The sequence below is a fragment of the Canis lupus genome, chromosome 5, assembly GCF_003254725.2.
Source record: "Canis lupus dingo isolate Sandy chromosome 5, ASM325472v2, whole genome shotgun sequence".
In the NCBI taxonomy this organism is placed as follows: domain Eukaryota; kingdom Metazoa; phylum Chordata; class Mammalia; order Carnivora; family Canidae; genus Canis; species Canis lupus.
Window position 1 is genome coordinate 37,000,510 of NC_064247.1, and position 23,475 is coordinate 37,023,984.

General features: G+C 43.9%; 1 protein-coding gene across 6 annotated transcripts in view; it reads left to right on the forward strand.

The window, feature by feature from the left end:
* Positions 1–23,475, forward strand: part of ARHGAP44 (Rho GTPase activating protein 44) — a 168,691-nt gene that overhangs the window by 96,795 nt on the left and 48,421 nt on the right. For 5 of the 6 annotated variants that reach the window (XM_025428334.3, XM_025428335.3, XM_025428336.3 and 2 more), the window contains exons 4-7: positions 6,186–6,262; positions 13,466–13,577; positions 15,648–15,724; positions 23,203–23,320. In XM_025428334.3, the coding sequence (XP_025284119.1) occupies positions 6,186–6,262; positions 13,466–13,577; positions 15,648–15,724; positions 23,203–23,320 (384 nt within the window). Of the gene's footprint in view, positions 1–6,185; positions 6,300–13,465; positions 13,578–15,647; positions 15,725–23,202; positions 23,321–23,475 lie in introns of those variants that run through there. The other variant, XM_049110236.1, reaches the window with a different exon arrangement.

Here is a 23,475-nt window from a genome sequence, read left to right on the forward strand (position 1 = left end):
GCCACAGGGTAGGCAGTGCTAAAAATACATTTGTGTCATGAATGGATGGCCCATGAGTATTTTAGGCACAGAACCTGCCTAATGTGTCAGCAAGCCACTTTGAATCTTTCCTGTTCTCTACAGAAGCAATTTAGCATGATGATTCCACATTTAAGCTCTGGAAGGCTGACTGCCTAAGATTGAAGCCCAGCTGCCCTGCTTCCTGATAATACCTGACCTTGGGCAAGTCTGCTAGTCCTGTAGGCCCTTGTGTCTTCATTTGGGAAACAGTAATAACAGTAATGAATTCCTACCCAGTGAGGTTGTTTGAGAGTTGGGTGAGGTAGTCCATGTAAACGCCTAGCACATTGCTTAACGTAAGTAAATATTAAAGAAGTAGAACCTGTTATGGCTCCACCATTCAGCTGAGATGACCATTGGGAACTACTGAGCCTTGAGCAGCACGTCTGGGCTGTGTCTTCTGGGGAGTGAATCACAAGAGAGCTACTTGCCTGGGTTCAGAATTAGAAGAGAGTAGATAGCAGTTTTCAGAATGAGAAGGTATGGGAGCTGTGTGCGCCTGTTGGGGAAACAGAGTGGATATTAGGATCAGACTTTTTGTCTCTGAGTCATCCTACAAACTGTGTTACTTGTGCCCGAGATATTTTAGAGAGAACAGTCAATCTCAGAAAAGTCAGATTGACAACTTCCAAACCCTGGAACATTCTGTCTTCCCCAACCTTAATTCAGTACTCTAGAATCAGGGGAAAGATTATTTTTAATACCTTCTCTTTGATCTGAAAAATCGCTGGCCTGATTGAAGCTTGCTAAGTTAGGTCTTTTTACCCAGGCATTACTATCTCCCCAAACATCGGGTGGCTCTCAGCCTAGATCCTTGTTCATGGAGGGAGACCAATTTCAGCTCCTTTTGTAGATCTTTGGGCAGTTTAATCCTTCTTTACATCCTTCACATGAAGAGACTCAATATCTTTTTCCATGAAGGTGGGGAGAAAGCAGATAACACCTCGGGTATAGGCAGTCATGTGCCTGCCATCTACTGAGCCTTCAATTTTTCTTTAGTCTCAGAGAAATCTCTTTAGAAATAGAAGTAATTTGTAGTCTGTTGAGGATTACAGTTCATTAACTTCTATCTTTTTTTTTCCTAACGATTTTATTTATTCATGAGAGGCAGAGGCAGAGACACAGGCAGAGGGAGAAGCAGGCTCCCTGCGGGGAGCCCAATGTGGACTCGATCCCAGGATGCTGGGATCATGACCTGAGTTAAAGGCTCAATCACTGAGCCACCCAGGTGCCCCCTCTTCTGCCATCTTTGATTACAGACTGTCACTATTCCCTTTCTGACATGAAGGTATACTACTTTGGATTCATTTCTTCCTTCCTCTGTTTGCCAACTTCCTTCTCATTCTTTGATTTCAAAAGCATCTATACAAATAAAAACAAATCATTAATTTCCACCAAGGTTTTGTCCAATTAACCCCCTTCACTCCTGTCCTTGGAATCCCAGCACACAAATGCACCCCCAGCCTCTGTCCCAGAGGGGATTCTTCCTCTTGAGAGCCACCTGTGCTACGAGCACAGGCCCGGGGTTGTGACAGTTCCACCATCAGTTGAGGACTTATTCAAATAAATTTTGTCATCTTTGTTCTGTGACCTATGTAGCCATTAAAAAAAAAGAAGAATGGAACAGCTCTGTCATGATGGGAAATGATAAAAGCAGTATCTCTAAACAAAAAGGAAAGAAAGGCACAGAGTGGTGCTATGCTAACATTTGTGGGGAGAAAAGTAGCCACTAAAAACAGATGTACACATATGTATAATTGGATCCACTTAGAGTATTTATGGAAGGATACACAAAAGATAGTCACCCTCATGGTGTCTGGTCTAGGTATCCAAGAGACAAGTCAAGAGTGGGAGGAACACTTGTTGCTGTAAACTTTCTAGTAACTTTTGAGTTTTGGGCCATATGCATGTATTTCCTGGTCAAAAATTAATCCATTAGAGTGTTGTCTCCCAAACTGGCCTTTGTACACAGGGCAAGGAGAGACCGCCAGAAGAGACAGACCACTCCAGGTTTGGTAGGTGGCAGGTTTAAGAAGCAAAGGAGCTTATATATGAGGTTCATCTTGGGTGGTCACAAGATTGGTAGGTCATCACACCCACTCGCCAAGTCTTAGAAGTTTATAAAGAGACCTCAACTGGGCAGCCTGGGTGGCTCAGCAGTTTAGCACTGCCTTCAGCCCAGAGCATGATCCTGGAGACCCAGGATTGAGTCCCACATCGGGTTCCCTGCATGGAGCCTGCTTCTCCTTCTGCCTGTGTCTCTGCCTCTCTCTCTCTCTCTCTCTCTCTCTCTCTCTCTCTCTGTATCTCATGAATAAATAAATAAAATCTTTAAAAAAAAACTGGGGGGTCCTTAACTGGGTTTGGTCACATATACTGTCCAGGTGGTCTCACCAGCACCTTACTCTCCGAGGGCTGGTGTCCATAGGGCAGCTTCTAGCTTTGGCAAGGCAAGTAGAATGAATGTTCTAAGGACAAGGTAAGAGGGCAAGGAACCAATGATTGCCTAAGTCCAGCTCACTTAAAGATCACATGCTCTCAGGGTGTCCTCTAACAGGTAGCTAACTAGCTAGGACACAGAACAAGTGAGAGAAAGGATATTCTCCGTGTTCAAATCATAAGACTTACAAGAGCATTGAAACAGGAGAACTCATTTTGTGATACTTTGCCACTGAATGTTACCCTCTTTGCCACCTGAAAGCATCTCAGAGTCATTAGTGAGAGTGTTAAGTGACTAGATGAGTGGAAGATAATGAGTGGAAAATAATAAAGTCCTGCACTTCGGGCTGCTTTTTCTAGTGTGAAGTTTACAGAACAGACATTTGGCTGTCCCCACCATCCTTCTCCAACACTGGCTAGCCTTGCAGTCCTCAGCAGCTGTTTTTGTTCTCTTGATCTTGACCCTCAGGCCTTAGCCACCCACAGGCACAGTTTCCCTGCTCCACCTATTAACAGGACTACTTGAGCTCATCTTTGACCATATTTAGAAAAACTCGAGTCATCAACCAGTAGATATATTTACCCAAAAGATGTCAACTTAGGCTATTGGAAGTCCCCTTTAGTCTGTTCTAGGTATGGTCCTTCCAATTCTGTTTCCTTGTCAAATTTTAAAGAAGGATTCTGAACAGCTGAGGCCCTGCCCTAAAGGCAGGAGTCGCAGGACTTGGGATGCCCAGCACAAACCAAAATGATCTCTTTGTGTGAGCTGACCCATACCGTGATGGTATCATGTTCTATCTGACATTTAAGGCAGTGAATCTTCACTAGTTCATTATTGGGATATTTTAGAAGTTTCCATATTGAAGACCTTTCTCTTTAAACCAGGTCTCTCAACCTCAGCACTCTTGATGTTTTGGACTGGTAATTATTTCAGAGGACTGTCCTGTGCATAACAGAATGTTTAGCTGTGTCCCTGGCCTCTCTCCATTAGATACCAGTCATGTTCCCCATGTTGTGACAAGTTAAAAATACCTCCATACATTGCCAAAGTTCCCAAGAGGGCAGAATCACTCCTGATTAAGAACTCATACCTTAAGGCATGGTTCCTCTGCAAGCATATATCATTAATACCTGCCAAACTCTTTTCTTTTTTAACCACATTAGATACTTTAAAAAAAAATGTGCTTTAAAAAGCTTTTTAACTTTTTAAAAAAGACAACGTGGGAGTACCCACTCTCATCACATACTGTTTACTACTGCACCTTGAAGTCTCCAGAAATGTGGACAGGGTGGCTTATGTAGGACAACTAGAACGTGACGTTTAAATTTGGATGCATTAGTACTGAGTTGCATGGTGTAGTTTTTACCAAGAAGACTGTCCCACTTTATTTGAAGTGATGAGTAATGAGTTGATCCCTTGAGGGAAAGGCATCTGACTTCACTGGAGGGGACATGGCTAAGCGCAGGGAGGGGAAAACATGTTAGACCCAGTGAAGGGCCTTATCCCCACAGGTGTCTCAGGCTCTCTTTCCCTGGAACCACATGAGCTTCCTGGAACCTCCAAATCACTCTTGGGGGCCAACCTCCCTCCCACGTCTTCCCTGGAGATACCTTAGAGCATGCAGATCTCTGGGAGGTATTCAAAGCCGATTCCTAATTTGAAGTGGAAGATTGACTTTTGGAAATTAAAGCATTATTCAAATCTTGATTAACATGAGCTTGAAATCTTGTCTTTTTTTTTCCCCCTTGCCCCTAAAAACTTGATTTCCCCTTTAATCCTGTTGACAGGCCATTTAGTCGTGTCTTTCTCAGACTGAGTTATTTTCATCTGATCGTGCTCATCCTAAGCCCTCCAGCGATCACCAGATGCCCAGAGGATGAGACCCTAGTGCCTGCCTCTGGCAGACAAGGCCTTCTACCATCTGGCCTCTGCCTTAGGCTCCACTCATTCCCTGTCAGTCACTGTGCTCCAGCTGCGTTGACCTCCTTGAGGACCTTAGGCCAGCCACGATAGTTCTGCTTCAGGGCCTTTGCACATGCAGTTCCCTCTACCTGGATTATTCTTTCTCAAATCTTTTTGAGCCATGGCTGACTCTTTCTCCTACTTGGGTTGCATCCTAAATGTTACCCCTCTAGAAGTCTCTCACTGGGGCCCCACACCTTGCTGCAGCCTACTCCCCATTGTCCTGCTTTCTGTTGTCCATACCACTTCCAATTGAAACGATCCCCATTATAATTTGCTTGTTTATTATTTGTTTCTCTGCACGTAGACTATATGCCCCATGAGAGTAGCAGAAGATCTTTGTGTGGTAACACAGGAGGCTCTGGGCTATGTGTAGTCCAGTGGAAAAGCTCTGTGTATGGTATTGTAGTTAGGCTCAGTAGGGAGAAGGCTTGTCAGTACTTAGTAAGGAGGGAATGGGCCCTGCTACATGTAGACTGTGGATTTGCCTATTTTGGTTATTTCCTATAAATAGAATCATATGGTACATGCCCTGTGTGCCTGGCTTCTTTCACTTAACATGGTATTTTCAAGGTTCATCCATGTCGTAGTTTGTGTGAGCACTCCCTTACTTTTTATGGCCAAATAATATTCCACTGTATGCATATGCCTCTTGTTATCGATCCATTTCCGTCAGTTGATGGAAACTTGAGCTGTTTGCACGTTTTGGCTGTTGTGATGGACACTTGAGCTCTTTGCACCTTTTGGCTGCCGTTCATGTGCATGCACATGTTTTTGTTTGGCCATCTGTTTTCAATTATTTTGAGTGGGATTGAGTGGACTTGCTGAGCCATATGGTAATTTTGTTTAATTTATTGAAATACTGCCAAACTGTAGCACACAGCACTGCCCTATTTTAAACATTTCCACCATCACCACATGAAGATCCTGGTTTCTCCACGTGCCCACCAATAGTCCGTGCACTCGGCAATACTTATTTTCTGATTATTATTATTCCTGTTGCCATCCTAGTGGGTGTGAGGTGGTATCTCACTGTGGCTTGGATTTCCAAATCATAACTAATGAGGTTAAGTGTCTTTTCCCGTGCTTGTCAGCCATTTTATATCTTCCTTTAGAGCATGCCTTTTTTTTTAATGCTTACTTTGCATTGTTATTGTATGTGAACACTATCTCTTCTCTCTCGATGATAAGCTGGATTGTTTATAAAAATAAGGCTAAGGCATTTCTCCCGAAAGATTGACTTTTGGAAAGTAAAGCATTGTTCAATTCTTTGTTAACGTAATTTTGAAATCTTGTCTTTTTTTATTTTTTCCTTGCTACTGTCCCACTTTATTTTATTTTTAAGTAGGTTCCATGCCCTGCATGGGGCTTGAACTTACCACCCCGAGATCCAGACCTGAGCTGAGATTAAGAGTCAGATGCTTAATCAACTGAGCCGCCCAGATGCCCCATTCCACTTTATTTTAAAATGCAGCCTGTAAACCTTATTTCCCAAATTGGCACATATAATTTGGTTTTGGATTTTCTGAATTTTGACCTCTCTTGAGTCTAATCTGTCCTTGTATGCTATGAATGTTTAGGTTTTGAACATACTTTAAGGTCAGTCTATGTCTTAGCTAATACAGTATCTAGGCAGATACTTGATTTTTTTGCTGTTTTAGGGTAGCAGGTGGCTGTCGAAATAGTTTTCATGACAATGTTGTTTTGTTTTTTTCCTTTTCAGAAAAAGTTGCCTTTGACAACACTGGCTCAGTGTTTGATGGAGGGGTCAGCTATCCTGGGAGATGACACACTTCTTGGGTAGGTGACACCGTGCGTGGGTTTGCGCCAAATCTAGGTAAGCCCCCATCCCTGAGAAGGGGGCCAGAACTTCTCAGGGATGCACCAAGGACATTTGAAGTCTGGCTGGGGCTTGGGTGGGAAGAAGAAAAGGTTTGCTGGTGAGAAAAATCAAAATCCCCAGGTGCCAAAGTCCTACTGGCTGTGTAGGGAGGCAACTCCCCCAGCGGGGGGGGGGGGGGGGGGGGGGAATTAGCATAATAAACACAATAAACTGTTCAAGGACAAATGAAATCCCCAGGGCTCCAGCAGAAGCAAATGAGAAACCTCTCCTGTCAGATGTCAAAAATTATAGGATTCCCAGAACAACCCTGGCCCAGCGTTAGCTCACAATAAAAACAAACTAAAAATAGAATCGTCGTGAGGGAGGATCAGCAGGCAGGATCAGCAGGAGAAGCAGTACCCTAGGAACTAAAAATGATATCATAATATGAAAGAAAATAGGAAATAATAGATATCAATATGTATGAAATAGCTATGCTTAAATGAAATTTAAAAATTAAGTAAGAGCGGTGCTGGCTTTAGCAGGACATATGCTAAAATTGGAATAGTAGGCATTAGCCTGGCCCCTGAACGTGGGTGACAGGCCAGTGTGTGAAACACTCCATATATATATATTTTTTAAAGATTTTATTCATTTGTTCATGAGAGAGACAGAGAGGGAACCAGAGACACAGGCAGAGGGAGAAGCAGGCTCTCTGCAGGGAGCCTGATGCAAGACTCGATCCTAGGACCTTGGGATCACGCCCTCACCGAGCATGCTCAACCACCGAGCCACCCAGGTGCCCCAACACTCCATATTTTTAAGGGAAAAAAATTCGTGTTGTAACTATATATGGTGACATATGTTAACTAGGCATATATCGTGGTGCTCACTTCATAATATATATGAATTTGAATTATTACGTTGTACACTTGAAACTACTACAATGTCATATGTCAATTACAGACCTGAATTTAAGAGTAAAAACAAAATAATCCTTGACAAAAGAATCAAATGATAGGGAAAAAAATAAACAATGAAATCAAAGAAAAACCAAATAGAACTTTTTTTTTTTTAAAGATTTTATTTATTTATTCATGACAGACACGGTGAGAGAGAGGGGCAGAGACACAGGCAGAGGCAGAAGCAGGCTCCATGCAGGGAGCCCGATGTGGGACTCGATCTCGAGTCCCCAGGATCACGCCCCAGGCTGAAGGCGGCACTAAACCACTGAGCCACCAGGGCTGCCCCAAATAGAACTTTTTAAAATTCAAGTCATACTTACTATAATTTAAAGCCATAAGACAAGCAATTGGTGAGAATGTGGAGAAAAAGGATACTCGTGGACCATTGGTGGGAATGCAAGCAGGTGCAGCCTCTGTGGAAAACAGTACAGAGGTTCCTCAAAAAGTTAAAAATAGAATTACCATATGATCCAGCAATTGCATTACTGGGTATTTACCCCCCCCCCCAAAAAAAATGAAAACACTAATTCAAAAGCATATATGCACTCCTGCATATATGCTTGAAAAATTATTTATTATAGCAAAAGTTATGGAAACAGCCTCAGTGTCCATTTACTGATAAATGAATGGATAAAGAAGATAAGGGGTACATGTGTGTCTGTCTGTGTATATATGAGTTTTTATATATAATGGAATAGTACTCAGCCATAAAAAGAATGAGATCTTGCCACTTGGGACAGTAAATGGACTCACAGGGTATTATGCTAAGTGAAACAAATCAGAGAAAGACAAATACCATATGATTTCACTTATATGTGGATTCTGAAAAAAAAAAATGAACAAAAAAAGCAGAAACAGATCTGTGAATACAGAGAACAAACTAATGGTGGCCAGAGGGGTGGAGAGGAAGGGGCAGGGGGCATCCAGGCTTTCAGTTAGGAAAAAAGTCACGGCGATGGAAGATGCAGCATAGGAAATTAAAGACAGACAGACAGACACACACACACACACTTCAGATAAATTGAAATTGTGCATAAAGAATCTGTGAGCTTGCAAACAGACATGATGTTGCCACCTAGGATGAGCAGAGTGACATGTAAGAGACAGGGAGGTAGCATCCTGAGACAGAGAAGCATGGATGATAGAATGTAAATCATTCCCGGGGGTTGTTCCTAAAGAAGGGAATGAGGAAAAGGAGAAGTTACAGTCGAGACTTGAAAAAAAAATGAACGTTTAGATTGAAGAAGCACAAAAAGTGCTGATTGAGGTGAGCAAAAAGAAATCTATGCCTGGACACACAATAATAGGACTACAGATTGATTATTTAAAAAAAAAACAGAGAAATTTAAAATCAAGCAGAGGAAAAGATTACATATAAAAGAGCAATTTGGGGGACTGCTGGATGGTGCAGTGAGTTGAGCATCTGGCTCATGACTTCTGGTCAGGTTGTGATCTCGGGGTCATGAGATCGAGCCCCACATTGGGCTCTCTGCTTAGGACTCTCCCTCTCTGTCCCTCTTGCTCCCACTCTCAGGTTTATTTTAATTTTTTTTATGGTTTATTTCAGGGGGGAGCAGAGGGGGGCAGTAGGTCCATCTCATGACCCCCAGATCACGACCTGAGCCCAAACCAAGAGTCAGACACTCAACTCACTGCACCATCCAGGCATCCCAGTAAATCTTACTCTTTTATTTTTTTTAAAGAGCAGTTCAATTGAGAGCAGACCATTCATCAACCAAAATCAATGGCAGGCAGTAGTGGAGCAATCTCTTTAAGTATTGAGTGAAAATATATGAAACCTAGATTCTACGATGAACTAAGCCGTGATTTAAGAATAAAGGAAACATAAAGATATTGCAGGCAAAGAGGTAAAGTTACTACTTGCATATTCTCACTGAAAGAACTTTAGTTAAGGTGTGTGAAACAGGTTATGTTCAGAAGGAAGGAATGAAATGCAAGTAGCCAGGGAGCATAAAAAAGTTAAGTGAACACGGTGTTGGGTGTGAAAATTCTCTTTGTCCCTACCCATCTGAGGTTCTTTGAGTGGGGCCCTGCAAATTAAATTGACAAAACAGATCAACAGAGGAAAGCACACACATTTTATTAACAGGTGCAGTGCATACACAAGATGGAACTTGGTGATGAGTAACTCAGAGGCTGTTTGGAGTTTGGGCTTATGTACCACTTTGTACAAAAGAGCAATAATTTTGAGGGAAGTGACAAGGCAAACGAGAAGAAATGCGAGTTCCTAGGGTGGCAGATTGTGGGAAGGTAGATATATGGGGGAGCAAATGGAAGTGAAGGCTCATTCGTCAAGTTTATTAGGTAGGTTCCTGTGATGCCCTCTGGTGGAGGAGGCTCTAGGGTTGTCTGGTGATTGACTTCTGTCCTTCCTGGTAGAGAGGGCACGAGGACCAGCTTTACAGCCTGGGTCCTGCGTTTAGGGTGAGGGGAGTATCTGCTTCCTGTATCTGCTTCTTCTCGATTGCCTTCAGCTCAAAATAATCCTTATGCCAAAGTGGCTCTTTGGGGATGGCATAGTCTGCTACCCATTGATGTAAAGAAATATAAATAAGCATTGAATTAAAACATGAATTTGGAAAGACTTTAAAGCAAAGCAAAACAAATACTGGGAAATAATAGTGTTGGGAAGGGGATCGGTGTTTCAGGTTCTTTGCTTTTGGAAAGAAAGATAAAGGTGTGTTTTTGTGTAAAAGTGTGGGTTGAAGAGAAGCAAGAGCAACCACAGAAGGGATAGAATGCAGCACTTCGAAACTAGTAAAAGGATGAAAAGAGAAATAAATAACATAGGAAAAAAAAAAAACCCTTGGGACTGAAAGAGCAAAAAGCAAGCAAAGAGAAAACAAAATGAAGGTGTAAGGTAGGAACAATTACTGCTCTATGTCTGCAGTTGTAAAGGATGGAGCAAACTTGACTGCTCATAATATAATCACGGGCAGAGAAACATGCTCGCTGGTTGTGGGACTCACCTAAAACATAGTGACACACAGGAAGGCTAAAGGTGAAGGGATGAAGGACACCCAGGTAAAGATGACAGACTGAGCACAAGCATCTAATTTTGTTCCCTTCTGGGCACCTGGGTGGCTCAGTCTGTTGAGCATCTGCCTTCATTCAGATCACAATCTCCGAATCATGGAATCAAGCCCCACAACGGGCTCCCTGCTCATGGGGAGTCTGCTTCTCCCTCTTCCTCTCCTCCTGCTTGTACTCTTTCTCTGTTTCTATCTCAAATAAATAAAAATCTTAAAAAAAATAATTTTGTTCCCTTCCAAAATCCACTATGATAAAGGGAATGTTTTTCCCTTGAAAGACGTAAACCCAGAAAGGCATGAAAACAGGAGAGAAAGCAGAATTTTGTGAGCTGTGAAGCTTATGATAGGTAACTGACATAGCTGGTCTCAGAAAGTGGGACTCTGGAGCCAGAAGTAGGATATGCAGACAGCCAACATCATTTACATCCTGGAAATGCTTGCAGGCCAAGGTTGGTGGCATCAGGGATCTCTAGAAGAGCGAGTGGGTCTTTGGGGACTGTGAGGTGATCGAAGTTATGAATGTGTGTCACAAGCTAGTCCAGAACCACTTGGATAGCTCAAATCCAGCTCTGTTTTGTTTTAAAGATTTTATTTATTTATTTATTTATTTATTTATTTATTTATTTATTTATTTATTTATTTATTTGACAGAGAAAAAGGGAGAGGGAGAGAGAGAAGCAGGCTCTCCACTGATCAGGGATCCCAATGTGGGGCTTGATCTCAGGACCCTGAGATTGTGATGTGAGCTGAAGGCAGACATTTAAGCCACTGCATCACCCAGGCACCCCTCAAACCCAGCTCTTATTCCCAGTTCTGGGAGACCCTCATGCCCTCAACCCCAACCCAGCATAAAAGTCTGGAGCTTTTTTTCTCTGGAGAGCATAAAGCAAAGCGTCCCCAGACTCTGGACACTGTGTAAGGGTATCATGCATTAACGTGACTAATGCCTACTGGATGCTGAGACTCTTCATCTCTCCCCTCCACTCTTGCGCCCCATAGGAAAGTAAGACCCACCTTCTCTGGCTAATGTGATCAGTGTAGAATTAAATATCCTGCTTAGCTATCAATCAATGTGTGGGTAGAGGGGAATGTCATGACATGCAGAGTGTCAAAAATTGGCATCATGCAGGCAGCTAAAGCAAGATGTGCTTCACAGTGGAGTGACCAAGAAAGAGGTAGACACAGGATATAGGAAATAAGATCTATCCAGTATAGGACAGAGGAAGAGAAAATCCCAGGAAATGGGGAAGGAAGTGTACAGGAAGATGACTGTGCCAAGGGATCAAAGGAAAAGTCGTTCAGATCGACACGCATCCAGGAGAGAAGAATTCAGGATGGAATTCATTCACAGCAAATGTGGTTCAGTATCCTTAATACAAAATAGTGGCAGAGGATTTGGGGTGCAGTCAGGTCTATAGATAATTAAACAAGCTAACCAAAGCAAGGCAGTTATTAACCAGAGAGGACAAATGTGTGGGAAAGATAGGTGATCACAATATCTGACCAGCCTAACTCTGAATAGCACATGGGGTCAAAATGTAGTGCAAATACTAAAGATATAAATAAATGCAGGGAGGGCAGGTGTAAAGATAGGTAAATTCTTATTTCCTTAGTTGGTAGTCAATAGCTAATGCTAAAAATTAAAAAAAAAAGGCAGAGATTAACAAGTAGCATCAGGAGCATGGAGGTAAGTAATAGATGAATCAGATAAAAGACACCATTTCAAAAGAACAAAGATAAGCCCACAACCTGGAAGTTGACATTTGTAGAAAATTGGAAAAAGAATTTGAATCCCGTCTCCATGTACACACATATTTTTAAGTACATGTAAAGAACTCCCAACAAGTAAATTCAAATAGAGAGATCCTGGTTCAAAAAGAGTCAAAAAAATGTGACCAAGCACATCATGGAGGAGGGATCGTGAAATGGCCTGAAACACGAAAAGACATTCAGTCTCACCAGTAGCCAAGACATGCAAATTAAATCCAGGATGAGGTAATATTTTGCATCCGCCAGTGTGGCAGAAATTAAATACCTTACCAGTAGTGAGGTTGGCAAGAGCATGGAGCATTAGAAACTCTAGTCTGTGCTGCTGAGAGCAAAGCTGGGTTTTGCTTTGGAGAACAAGTATGTAGTAAGGTTCAGGGGATGCATATCTCATCTCCTTTGCACAGAAAAATTCTCACATGCAGACAGACCGTACACACATGGACCACGGCCCTGGACGTAAGGGCCTTGGTGATGAGCAGAAGGCTTAATAAATGGTGGAATGGACTTCCCTACACCAAAATGGTTTAACCTTGTGTGTATTGAGATGCATAAGCCCCAAAGATAATGATGCATGGAAAAAGCCAGCAGTAGGATAGATTCAGTGAAAATCCACTGATGTGAACGTTGAGTATCGGTATTACCTGTTGGATGTGAACACTTATATAGATTGTAAAAGTGTACACACAAGAATAGGAAAGGCTTTGGAATTACAGTGACAGTTACTTTTTATTGATTTGTAAAAACCTTTTACATGAGTTTCGGTTAGCCTGGTACCATGCAAAAGGAGGGCTGCTTGTATACCCATGTACCCACTTGGGGGTTTAACGTCTTTGAAATGATGCATCCTCTCGTCTCAGAATATGGCAGAGCTTTCTACACATTCAGGTCTTCTGTTATTTGCTTATTACAAATACACTTTCGTAATGGTTTTTCCACTCCAGTTTTCCACTGGATAATTGTTCATTCTATACAAGGTAAGTTGCCATGGCCCAGGAGGAGGAGTTATCTTTTTTTCTGTGAGAGCCTCCTGATTGAGTTTTTGGGATGAGTTGAGAGATGTTTGTGTGTCTGTTATTGCTAATTTTCTAGCACTCAGGAGGCAATCGAAGCATTGGGTCTTACGGGCTTGTAGATTCAGCAAGTAGGAGTCTGTTCTCCCCACACCTCTCATAATCCCTTACACATTCCCTTCCCAGTAGGTCCTTCACATCATTTAAAAAATGTTTAATTTCGGAAATCAGAATGAACAAAACAAGTTGGGTAATGGGATGCCACGGCAATGGGCCAGTTTAGGAACACTGTCTCCTGAAAGCTTCCCCAGCCGGGGGCTGTGGATGCCGGTGACCTCTTGCTCTGAGGGGTTTTCAGCGTGGCTTTTCCCCTCCTGTTGCAGGAAGATGCTGAAGCTCTGCGGAGAGACAGAGGACAAGCTGGCCCAGGAGCTGATCCACTTTGAGTTGCAGGTGGAGAGAGACGTGATTGAACCCCTGTTTTTGCTGGCCGAGGTAAGCCGCAGGGATGAGACAACCCTGGCCTGTGACACTGCTTCTCATTAGGAATCATTACTGCCCATGTGCAGTAATGATGTGCATGGTTGGGATCCCCCGATGGGCAGCCCCCCTCACTGCTTGCCAGCTCCTTCTGTCACCCACACTCTTTTCTGTTGGCACTTGGCAAGGGGGGCGGTTCGATGCAAAGCTGCTGTGCCTCCTTCTCCCCCAGGGTCTGCATGCTATACCACCCCTGCCCTGCCCCTGTTTCTGGTCATCCGTGAAATGAACAGTAGCCTCTCCTCAGAAGGGCCTCTCTGTAGGGCCTCTTGCAGCTTATGTGTACATGGATCCTTTCTCTTTATTTTAATTCAGTTTTATTATTTTTTACTGTATTATTTTTTTATTTAAAAAAATTTTTTATGTTGAATCCAGTGTAACACATTATGTTTCATGTGTATAATATAGTCATTCAGCAGCCCCGTACATTACTCAGTGCTCAACACGACACAACAAGCGTACTCTTAATCCCCCCTCACCTTTGATTCTTAAAGGATACCGAATAAAACTATGTTATTACAAATTCACCTTGATGTCGATGTGACGATCTGGCTAGCTTCAACCAAGTGAAATTTTGTCAAGTTAAGAATGGAAATGGTTTGGGGATTTTATTTACCTTGAACCCTGGACCTCCTGCCAGTTGCCTTGAATCGATCATGTAAGACCTCTCCAGTGCTGTCCCGTAGAACAGCCTGCAGTGATGAAGATGCTCAGCATCCGCACAGTTTGCTAGCCACTAGCTACCTGTGGTTGTTAAGCTCTAGAAATGTGGTTAGTGTGACTGAGGAACCCAATTTTAAGTTTTATTTAATGTTTTTTATTCGAATTTAAAATGGGGTAGCCACAGGGAGCTAGAGGCTATCATATTGGACAGCATGGCCCTAGACCATGTCTGGATTCCTTCCTAGACTGCCCCCAGCACTTCTACATCCCCTGGTGCAATTTCTATGATAAGATGTATGGGCAAATAATTAACCAAGGTGCCTAAAGGTGTTCAAGGAGAAAATTCTATTTATGATGGTTTGGCAGCGATCAGTTCTAGACTTCTCAGATGCCGTCCTGGCCATTGCCCAGCCAAGAGCATGCATGAGAGCCCCTTTGCTCTTCCTAAAGGTGGTCTGGGGCCCCAGGCAAAGCCTGACGCAAACCCAAGGGATGTGTTTGACTTGGGTGCTGAGACTTGCTGGTTACCAACCAGATGTCTGGGTGACCCTCCAAGCTTTGCTTCTGGGCTCTCCAATGACTGGAGGAGCCACTTTTTCTCTTCCTTGTCAGAAATTGTTACCCTCTACAACATTATTCACCCCCACTCAGAAGATCTTCCTCATGCTTTTTCCTTCTATATAAAAGCCGTGCCCTGAGATGATTTTGGTTTTAGCATACAGCCAGTGTTCCCTTTTAAGTTCTCACTTCCTGCCCTGCTTGGGCTGAGCCTGGACACAAAAATCCCACACTGGGATGTTCAGGGAAGTCATTTTTAGAAATAAAAATATAAAAAGAGCATCCACATACAGCCACTGTGGAAGAACTTGTCATAACTGAGCAGAGCCATGGAAATGTTTATTTGGTATTTATTTTGGAAAAAAAAGTCTTACTTTATTTCGATAAAAATACATCCTGATTGCATTCCCCATCGGGTCTCAGGTCTCCTGAGACTAGGCCCCATCATCCCGCTGCTGTATGTTTTGAATTAGGTCTGTGTGTCAGTCCTTTCTGCTTTTCTCCCCACTTGTGGCCCTAGTGTTGTGGGCAGAGCTGGGATGGGGCTTGTATTTGCTGGCTGAGGTGGGAGCAAGAATGAGGCCAGGCATTAGGGAGCAGAGGAGTGCAGAGCCCAAAACAGGGTCTGGCTGATGGGGGAGGCCTGGCAGGCATCCAGCGAAGAAAGAGCAGAGGTTAGTTCAGGCCAAAGACTTGAGGGTTTCCTCTGGAAATAAGGACTCGGAAGCCTCCAGCATACTTGTTCGATGGCTGTCAGTAGTCCTTAAGAATTTATCTGGATTTGACTCTGTCCTGTAACCACAGGTGGAAATCCCAAACATTCAGAAGCAGAGGAAACATTTAGCCAAGTTGGTGCTGGACATGGATTCTTCACGAACAAGGTACAGAAGGGTTTCTTTGCTTTCCTCTTGCCTTCTTGGAAGGAATAGTGATCGTATTTGGTGGGGGGGGGGGGGGAATGCAGGTCGTGGGGAGGGGCATTTGTTGAGTGTGTTTTTATTCACTAAGTTTCTCTTAATACCCCCAAAGTACCAGGCACTGGAGGTAAGAGTCGTGAGCCAGAGGTGGGGGAGGGGGGGCGGTCCCTGTTCTCAAGGGGACTACATGTAGCCCAGTGCGGGAGATGGGAGACCCTAGGCCAAGTGAACCCGTGGCGATTTCAGGCAGCCGTAAGTCCTGTAAAGAAGGTAGCATGGTGCAGTTTTGGAAGACATTCATGGAGAAAGGGAAGCAACAATATTAGGTAGGTTAAAACAGAGAAGGCTTCTTAGAGATGACACATGATCTGAGACCTAAATGACGAGGAGGCAGCCATGCAGAGTTCAAGTGCAGAACTCTCCATGATAGCAGGAACAGCACATGCAAAGGCCCATGGCATGTGTGTGTGTGGGGGGGGCGGGGGTGGGATCAGGCTGCTATATTCAGGGTCCAGCACCAAGGCAGCATGGCTAGGGTAGGAACCAACAGGGGACATGGTAGGAGCTGAGATCAAAGAGACATGGTGGGTGGGGTGTTGGGTCTATAAGAAGGGGGCAATTTTCTGATTCTGGGGTCTGCCCACCTTTACCTGAAGCCAGTGATGTATCTCTCCCCTTTCTGTAGCCGCTCTCTGAGCCTGAGACCTTTATGAGGGAAGCAGCATTCTAGCTATGCTGCTCTCTTTGTGAAGCCTCCAGAAAGTACCTGTTACAGCAAGGGGGTCGCCAGAGGCACTGAGATGCCATTGACTCTGACCGCCACATGTCCTCATGGTGCATATATAACTTTCTAAATTCTGCAGCGGGGTGTGCAAAGTGAAGGAATGCAGGTTCCTGAATAAGAATATGGAAGGAACATTTTGGTTTTACCACAGGCTCTTTGCACATCGATCTTAATCCTCTCCTTACTGCTTTTTAATTTTCCTGAGGATAAGTAATAAAGTCAGAGTATAGGGATGTATTGGGGCTGAGAGATATAAGGTAGAGTCCTGAACTGGGAGTCAGAAGGAAAGGTGGTGAGATCCAGGTCACCTGTTTCCTAGACCTGTGAGCTTTGTCAAGTCAACCTCTGAGAGTCTCAGTTCAGTCACCTGCACACAAGTAGTAGCGCCATTGGTGGGTGGACGTGAGGAGGTTTTCTTGAGTGTCAGTTGAGATCACATTCGTCACAGTACTTCCCAAGCGCTTTACAAAAAGAAGCTGCTGCCTTAACTAGTTGGGCCTTAACTAACTGGAATTCTGCATCTGGACTGATATGAAGTATAGGGCACTTCCCCCAAGACCGGGAATAGAACAGGTTAGGTCAACAGAAAAACAAAGATTTCTTTAGTTAATTTTGTGGAACTTCGATCTGCCCTAGTACTTTTGGACATCTGAACCCACACCTCTTACAAAAAGTTGATTCGCTTCCTCAAAATGAATCCATTTAAAGAATCTTAGAGCCCTACTCTAAGGTGAAAAGCACTACCCTTTGCTGTAAATGCCAGGTACACATCAAAGTGAACAGGATGGATTTTACATCCTGTTGCCTATGGAAGGAGGGCTGTGATCCCGAAGCTCATCTCCTTCTGTGAAGGAGGAAGAGGAGGAGGGAACGTGTCAGAGTTCTGACTCAGGACTGAAGCTCTCTCCTTAGCACCTGTGGAGGAAGACAGAGCAGGTTTCATGGGGCGTGGGGATTTGGTATCGCTGACTGTGGCACCCTCGGACCATGTCTAGTTGCCTTCCATGATGTCAGCATTCAAGGCCCACATCTGCGGAGTCACATGAAGAGTAAAGACCTGCTGATTGTCCCACTGTTAGGATGGTGGTGGTCACCTTGCTCTTGGGTTTGTAGAGTGATTTCCTTCACCATGGGGACCTGGTTCTTAGCTCTGAGATCGCTCTGCCTCTGTAAGGGAAACCTGAATTTCCAGCAACAGAGCTTCTGGTCAGAAGGCCAGATGCTAGCATCAGGGCTTGTTGTTGCCACCTCTATGTACCTATTTTTGTTCAGTCTCCCCCCCCCCCTTTTTTTTTTAAAGATTTTATTTATTTGTTCATGAGAGACACAGAGAGGCAGAGACATAGGCAGAGGGAGAAGCACGCTCCCTGTGGAGAGCCCCATGTGGGACTCAATCCCAGGACCCCGAGATCACGACTTGAGCTGAAGGCAGAACCTCAACCACTGAGCCACACAGGTGCCCCTGTTCAGTCTCCTTATGAGAGGGAAAGTAGGCAGGAGTCATGATCCATCTAGTCATGTGGTGCATTTTTAATGGTGACACTAAGTGGCGTATGGATTCCAAACCATAGAGAAGCATCATTCCAAACGTGTCTTCCATGATTTTAATGAATTCTTCTGCGTTCTCAGCTTATCATCTCTTGTATGTTGGGATTTGGCAAGGAAATCTCTGCCCAGATTTTGATGCTCCTAAACTTCAGCTGAGACCCTTGACAACCTTTGTCTTTTCAGAAGCCATCCCACCCCAATTTCCTGCCTTTCCCCTAACCCTTCCCCCTCCAGCTAACATGAGGACTGTATCTCGAGATACAGCAGAGACTGTAAGACCAACTGCTGTGCTATTGAATAGCAAGGATCATCAGCTGCTCTTTTGGAACAGTTGAGCTCTCCCTACCCAGCACCGCCACCCCACTTCCCATTGTGGTCAGTCAGCACACGTTAGTGTGTGTTCTTTGTGGGATCACCAAATGTTTCCTTCGTCCTTTTTTGCCCTCCACGAGTCACCCTCTCCAGAACTAAATGGCGTATCCCAGGTGGAGACATGCTTTTGATCATTATGACTGGATCTTTGAATTCTACTACAACTTGGGTGGATGCTGTCAAATCAGATCATTAATCCAATATTTAATTAGGTCTGAATCCAAGGTGTAATATTTGCTTCTATTTGAGTAAATCTGGCTTGCCTGCTTGAAAAGCCAATTATACCAGCCTTAATATCCTCAGACAAGACCAAAGCTTAAAAGCTGAGAAATAATAGATAAGGAGGCTGAAGGAAAACTCAAGCTTTATGCTGAATTAAAGATTGTGAATTGAATTGAATTGAACTGAATGATACACAAAAGTCTTTTATTTTTAAATTTTTTTATTTAAATTCAATTTGCCAACATACAGTATAACACCCAGTGCTCATGCCATCAAGTGCCCTCCTTAGTGCCCATCACCCACCCCCACCCCCTCACCTTCCCCCCTTCCATAATCCTTTGTTTCCCAGAGTTAGGAGTCTCTTATGGTTTGTCTTCCTCTCTAATTTTTCCTCCACTCAGTTTCCCTCCTTTCTGTTATAGCACAAATGTCTTTTCTGTGATAGGTTTGGTTTGGGAGTGGTTACAGAAGGAGCCCCCTTCCTTCCCAAAGTCTGCCTCTCTTTTTTTCTGAGCATATATCTCAAGATCAACCCTTCTGGGTCCAGGATACTTCACGTTTCTGCTGAATAGCTGTGAACTAAATTTCGCCCTTTCTCCCCAAATTGACAGGTGGAAGCCCTCACCCCTAATGTGACTATATTTGGAGGTAGGGCCTTTAGGAAGTAATCAAGGTTAAGTCAGGTCATAAGGGTAGGGCCTTGATCCAATTGGATTGGTGGCCTTAGAATAAGAGGAAGAGAGTGATTTCTTTCTCTTTGCATAGTCGCTTGGAGGAAAGACCATGTGAGGACAAGTGAGGAGGCAGCAAGAGAGCCTCCACCAGACCCAAACCCTGCCAGAACCTCAATCTGGGGCTTCCAGCCTCCAGAACTGTGAGAAAACGAATTTCTATTGCTTAAAGCCACCCAGTCTATGGTATATTGTGATGGCAGCCTGAGCAGATTAAGACACCTGCTTTCTTTGGAAGCAGGTGAACTGATTTAATAAAATGGGAGCACTTGGGGATGGATACTGGGCAGCTCGTGGAATTAAAGAAGTAGCTTATTAGGAGTGAATTCTGGAAATGTGGCAGATTTAAGTACCTCTGGGACGGACAGCAGAATCTTGTTGGGTCACAAGCCGTTCTCCACCTCCTGCCTCTCTGCATACAGACATCTTAGATCCAGTGTCTTCATGGTCCCTTGGGCTCATAGCTCCCCAGCACAACACCTATTCCTTATGTTCTGATTCTGAAAGTACAGAGGAGAGGGTCCGTGTACCTTGATTTTGCTTCCATGCCACTTCCTTGGCCTGTACGTTGGTCAAGGTGATGAAGGATGAGCATGGGCTTGGTTTGCATCAGGGACCCTCACCTGATCTGCTCATAGGTGAGGATTATGCAAAACTGTCAGCTTCCCAGGGCGCCTGGGTGGCTCAGTCGGTGAAGTGTCTGACTCTTGCTTTCAGCTCAGGTCCTGATCTTTCATGGGTCATGAGATCAAGCCCCCGCATCAGGCTCTGCACTCAGCAGGAGTCTGCTTAGATATTCCCTCCCTCTGGCCCTTACTCTGCTCTCTGTCTCTGTCAAATAAATAAATCTTAAACAATGATGACGATGACAACAACAACAAAAACCCAACCGAGCAGCTCCCTTTTGCCCACACATCCGAGTATGAGTAGGGCAAGGCCTCACAGATCAGAGGATGCCAATGACAAAGGGAAGGAGACTGGACAGATGAAATAATAAATGTCCCTCTAAAGGAACCTTCCTGTTTGCCTTCCAAAAATTCTTCTTTTCGACTTCCTGTTGCCCTGAACTCCTCTTGCATTTGCCCTCTTGACCCTTTTCCTGATCCCTAAAATTCCATACCCTTACTTCTGGCCCTTTTCTCTCCTTTATTAAAGGTGGTATTCCATCTCCACGTCCCCCAGGTCCTGTAGCAATGGCAACTTTCCCTGCAAATGATGATGTCACATCAGAGCTGAACTTTCTTCTTCGTTTTATTTTATTGTACTATTTTGTTTTATGTGAATTCAATTAATTAACATAGACTATTTACAAATTTCAAAGATAGAGTTTAGTTATTCATCAGTTGCACAAAGTACCCAGTGCTCCTTACATTCCATGCCCTCCTTCATGCCCAGAAGTTTCTGTTCTGCAAATTTTAAAGCTCAGACATCTTAGTGAGGAATCCCTCTTTCTTCTCTTGACGGAACAGGAAAATCCTTGCATTTATTTGTAGAATAGATGTCTGACAAGGCCACCATACCTTGAAATTCATGATTAAGGAGGTCTCTTTTCTCAGCAGATTACTATCCATACACATTTTTCCATATTTTCCTTGCTATTTTACTGTTTGATTTCCATGATCTCATTTTGCATCTCATCACTATTTTGTAATCTCAAAGTAGGTTACTTCTCTATTGCAAAAAAAAGTTCCCTTTAAAGGGAGAGGAAAAACCTGTTTTTAAACTACCAAGGTATTATCTAAGGAGTAGAATTCAGGGGGTGGGGGGGAAATAGAGGGAAATAGGAAAGAAAAGAATAACTTGGGAAGATGTCTTAATAGACACATTTTAAGTATATCCGTGGTTTTTTTTGTTTTGTTTTGTTTTGTTTTAAATCAAGCCCAGATCTTCGAAGCCATAAAAATCAGCATCTGTGGTCACTTTATTTTTTTCACATATATGTTGGTTCCTTGTTTTTTCTTCAGGTAGTATGAGCTACATGGTGGTTATAGCTTTAAATGTTTTTTTTTAATTTGTTATTTGTTTTTAAGTAGGTTCCATGCCCAACGTGGGGCCTAAACTCGTGACCCTGAGATCAAGAGCCCCATGCTCTATGAATTGAGCCAGCTAGGCGCCCCTGAGCTTAATCTCATAATCTACCATGTTCATTATCAGCAATCTAAATTACAGCCATGGCATCTTCTGTTTTATTTGACACACACACACACACACACACACACACAAAGTCTTCACAACACTTTAATACTTTGTTTCAAATGGCTAAACCTGCGAGGTTTATTAAGTATATCATTTTTGACTGGCAAACCATTATGAGAAAGAACTACCCAGGAATTTTTGCTAATCCATATCTGTGAGTTTAGAGTGTCCAGCATCTTTGAATAGAATAGTTCCTTGCTAATTTGCCCTGAATTCTTCTCTCGGATGAGGAATAGTTCCCAAAACTTGTGTGTCCATCTCTGGACCTTCAAGCCAGCATGACATCCCAAAGCCTTTTTAAGCAATTTTCCTGTGAATGCATTTTTTAAAAATATTTTATTTTTTTGAGAAAGTGAGTATAAGTAGAAGCAGAGGGAAAGAGAGAATCTCAAGCAGACTCCTGCTGAGTGCAAAGCTTGATCCTGTGGGTGGGGCGAGGGGGTTGGGGGGTTCAGTCTCATGACCCCGAGATCATGACCTGAGCCGAAATCAAGAGTCTGAAGTGTACCCGACTGAACCACCCAGGTGCCCACCCTCTGCCACTGTGAACATACATTTTTTAAGTAACACAGAATCCTTTATTTTGTTCTTTTTTTGCTAATAGCAAACCCTCATCAGGAGGGTTCACATGACAGTTCGCAGCTTCTTTTATCAATTGAGGTAGGGCAGCACCTGCACCAGGGTCCCCTTCCACTTCCCTTCAGTGTCCCTCCTGACTTCCAGAGCCTGCAGTCAGGAATCAGGTGTTAGCTTTAGCTGCCCTTTGTCACCCTGGTGACACTATTGTTTTTCTTAGGGCCATGAAGTGTTTGTGCATCTCATATCCCAGTTACAAGTAAGAAATAAAGGATTGACTAGTTTTTTTTTTAAAGATTTTATTTATTTATTCATGAGAGACACAGAGAGAGGCAGAGACACAGGCAGAGGGAGAAGCAGGCTCCCTGTGGGGAGCCCAATGTAGGACTCGATCCTAGGGGGAATCATGACCTGAGCCAAAGGCAGATGCTCAACCACTGAGCCACCCAGGGACCCTGGGTAGACTAGTTTTTAAGATAATGACCCATTTGACTCAGTGCTCTTACTCCACGGCCCCCATGAGCCGTCGAATTTACAGACTCCATGTAACCAGAACCTATTGTGGATCCCTGCATTTGTACTTCTCCATGGAACTTTCCAGAGCAGCATCTTCCAATGACCGGTGTTCTCCATGCAGAGTTGAAGGAAATAAGATAAATGCAGTATCTGAATGTTGATAGGAGGCTTTTTGTGCTGGCCAGTGGAGATTATTTTTGGAGTTTTCAGATTAATTTACATTCTCTTCTGCTCCTCTCAGCTGGTACCCATGGTTGGATTCAGCCAGATTGGCGAGCGTCTCTAGACTCAGAGCCCACGGGACGGTCAGGGAATGTTGATGGCAAGCTGGGGGGATGCCTGCTCCATCCCAAGGGACAGCTGAGCCCCTGCGTCCAGCCACAGCTGCCCTCCTTCCCCCTGGACAATGTTTGTAACCCCCGTTCCTGTTCCCACGGTGCTCCGGGGGCTCTCTACCTGTCTCACGCCTCTCTTCTTTTCCTCCTGTTTTCCATCAGGTGGCAGCAGACTTCCAAATCTTCAGGTTTGTCCAGTGGCTTACAACCTGCGGGTGCCAAAGCCGATGCCCTCAGGGAAGAAATGGAAGAGGCTGCCAACAGAGTGGAGATTTGCAGGGTACCCCCCACCTCTTTGCTTCTCTTTACCGGGACAAATGGGGAGGGGTGGCACTGAAAGAGTCCTTCTTTCTTCACTGGTGTTGGACTAAAACCCTAAGCGTGAGCTCTGGATGAGCTGAATGTCACCAAGCTTGCTCACTAGCATCTCCAGAG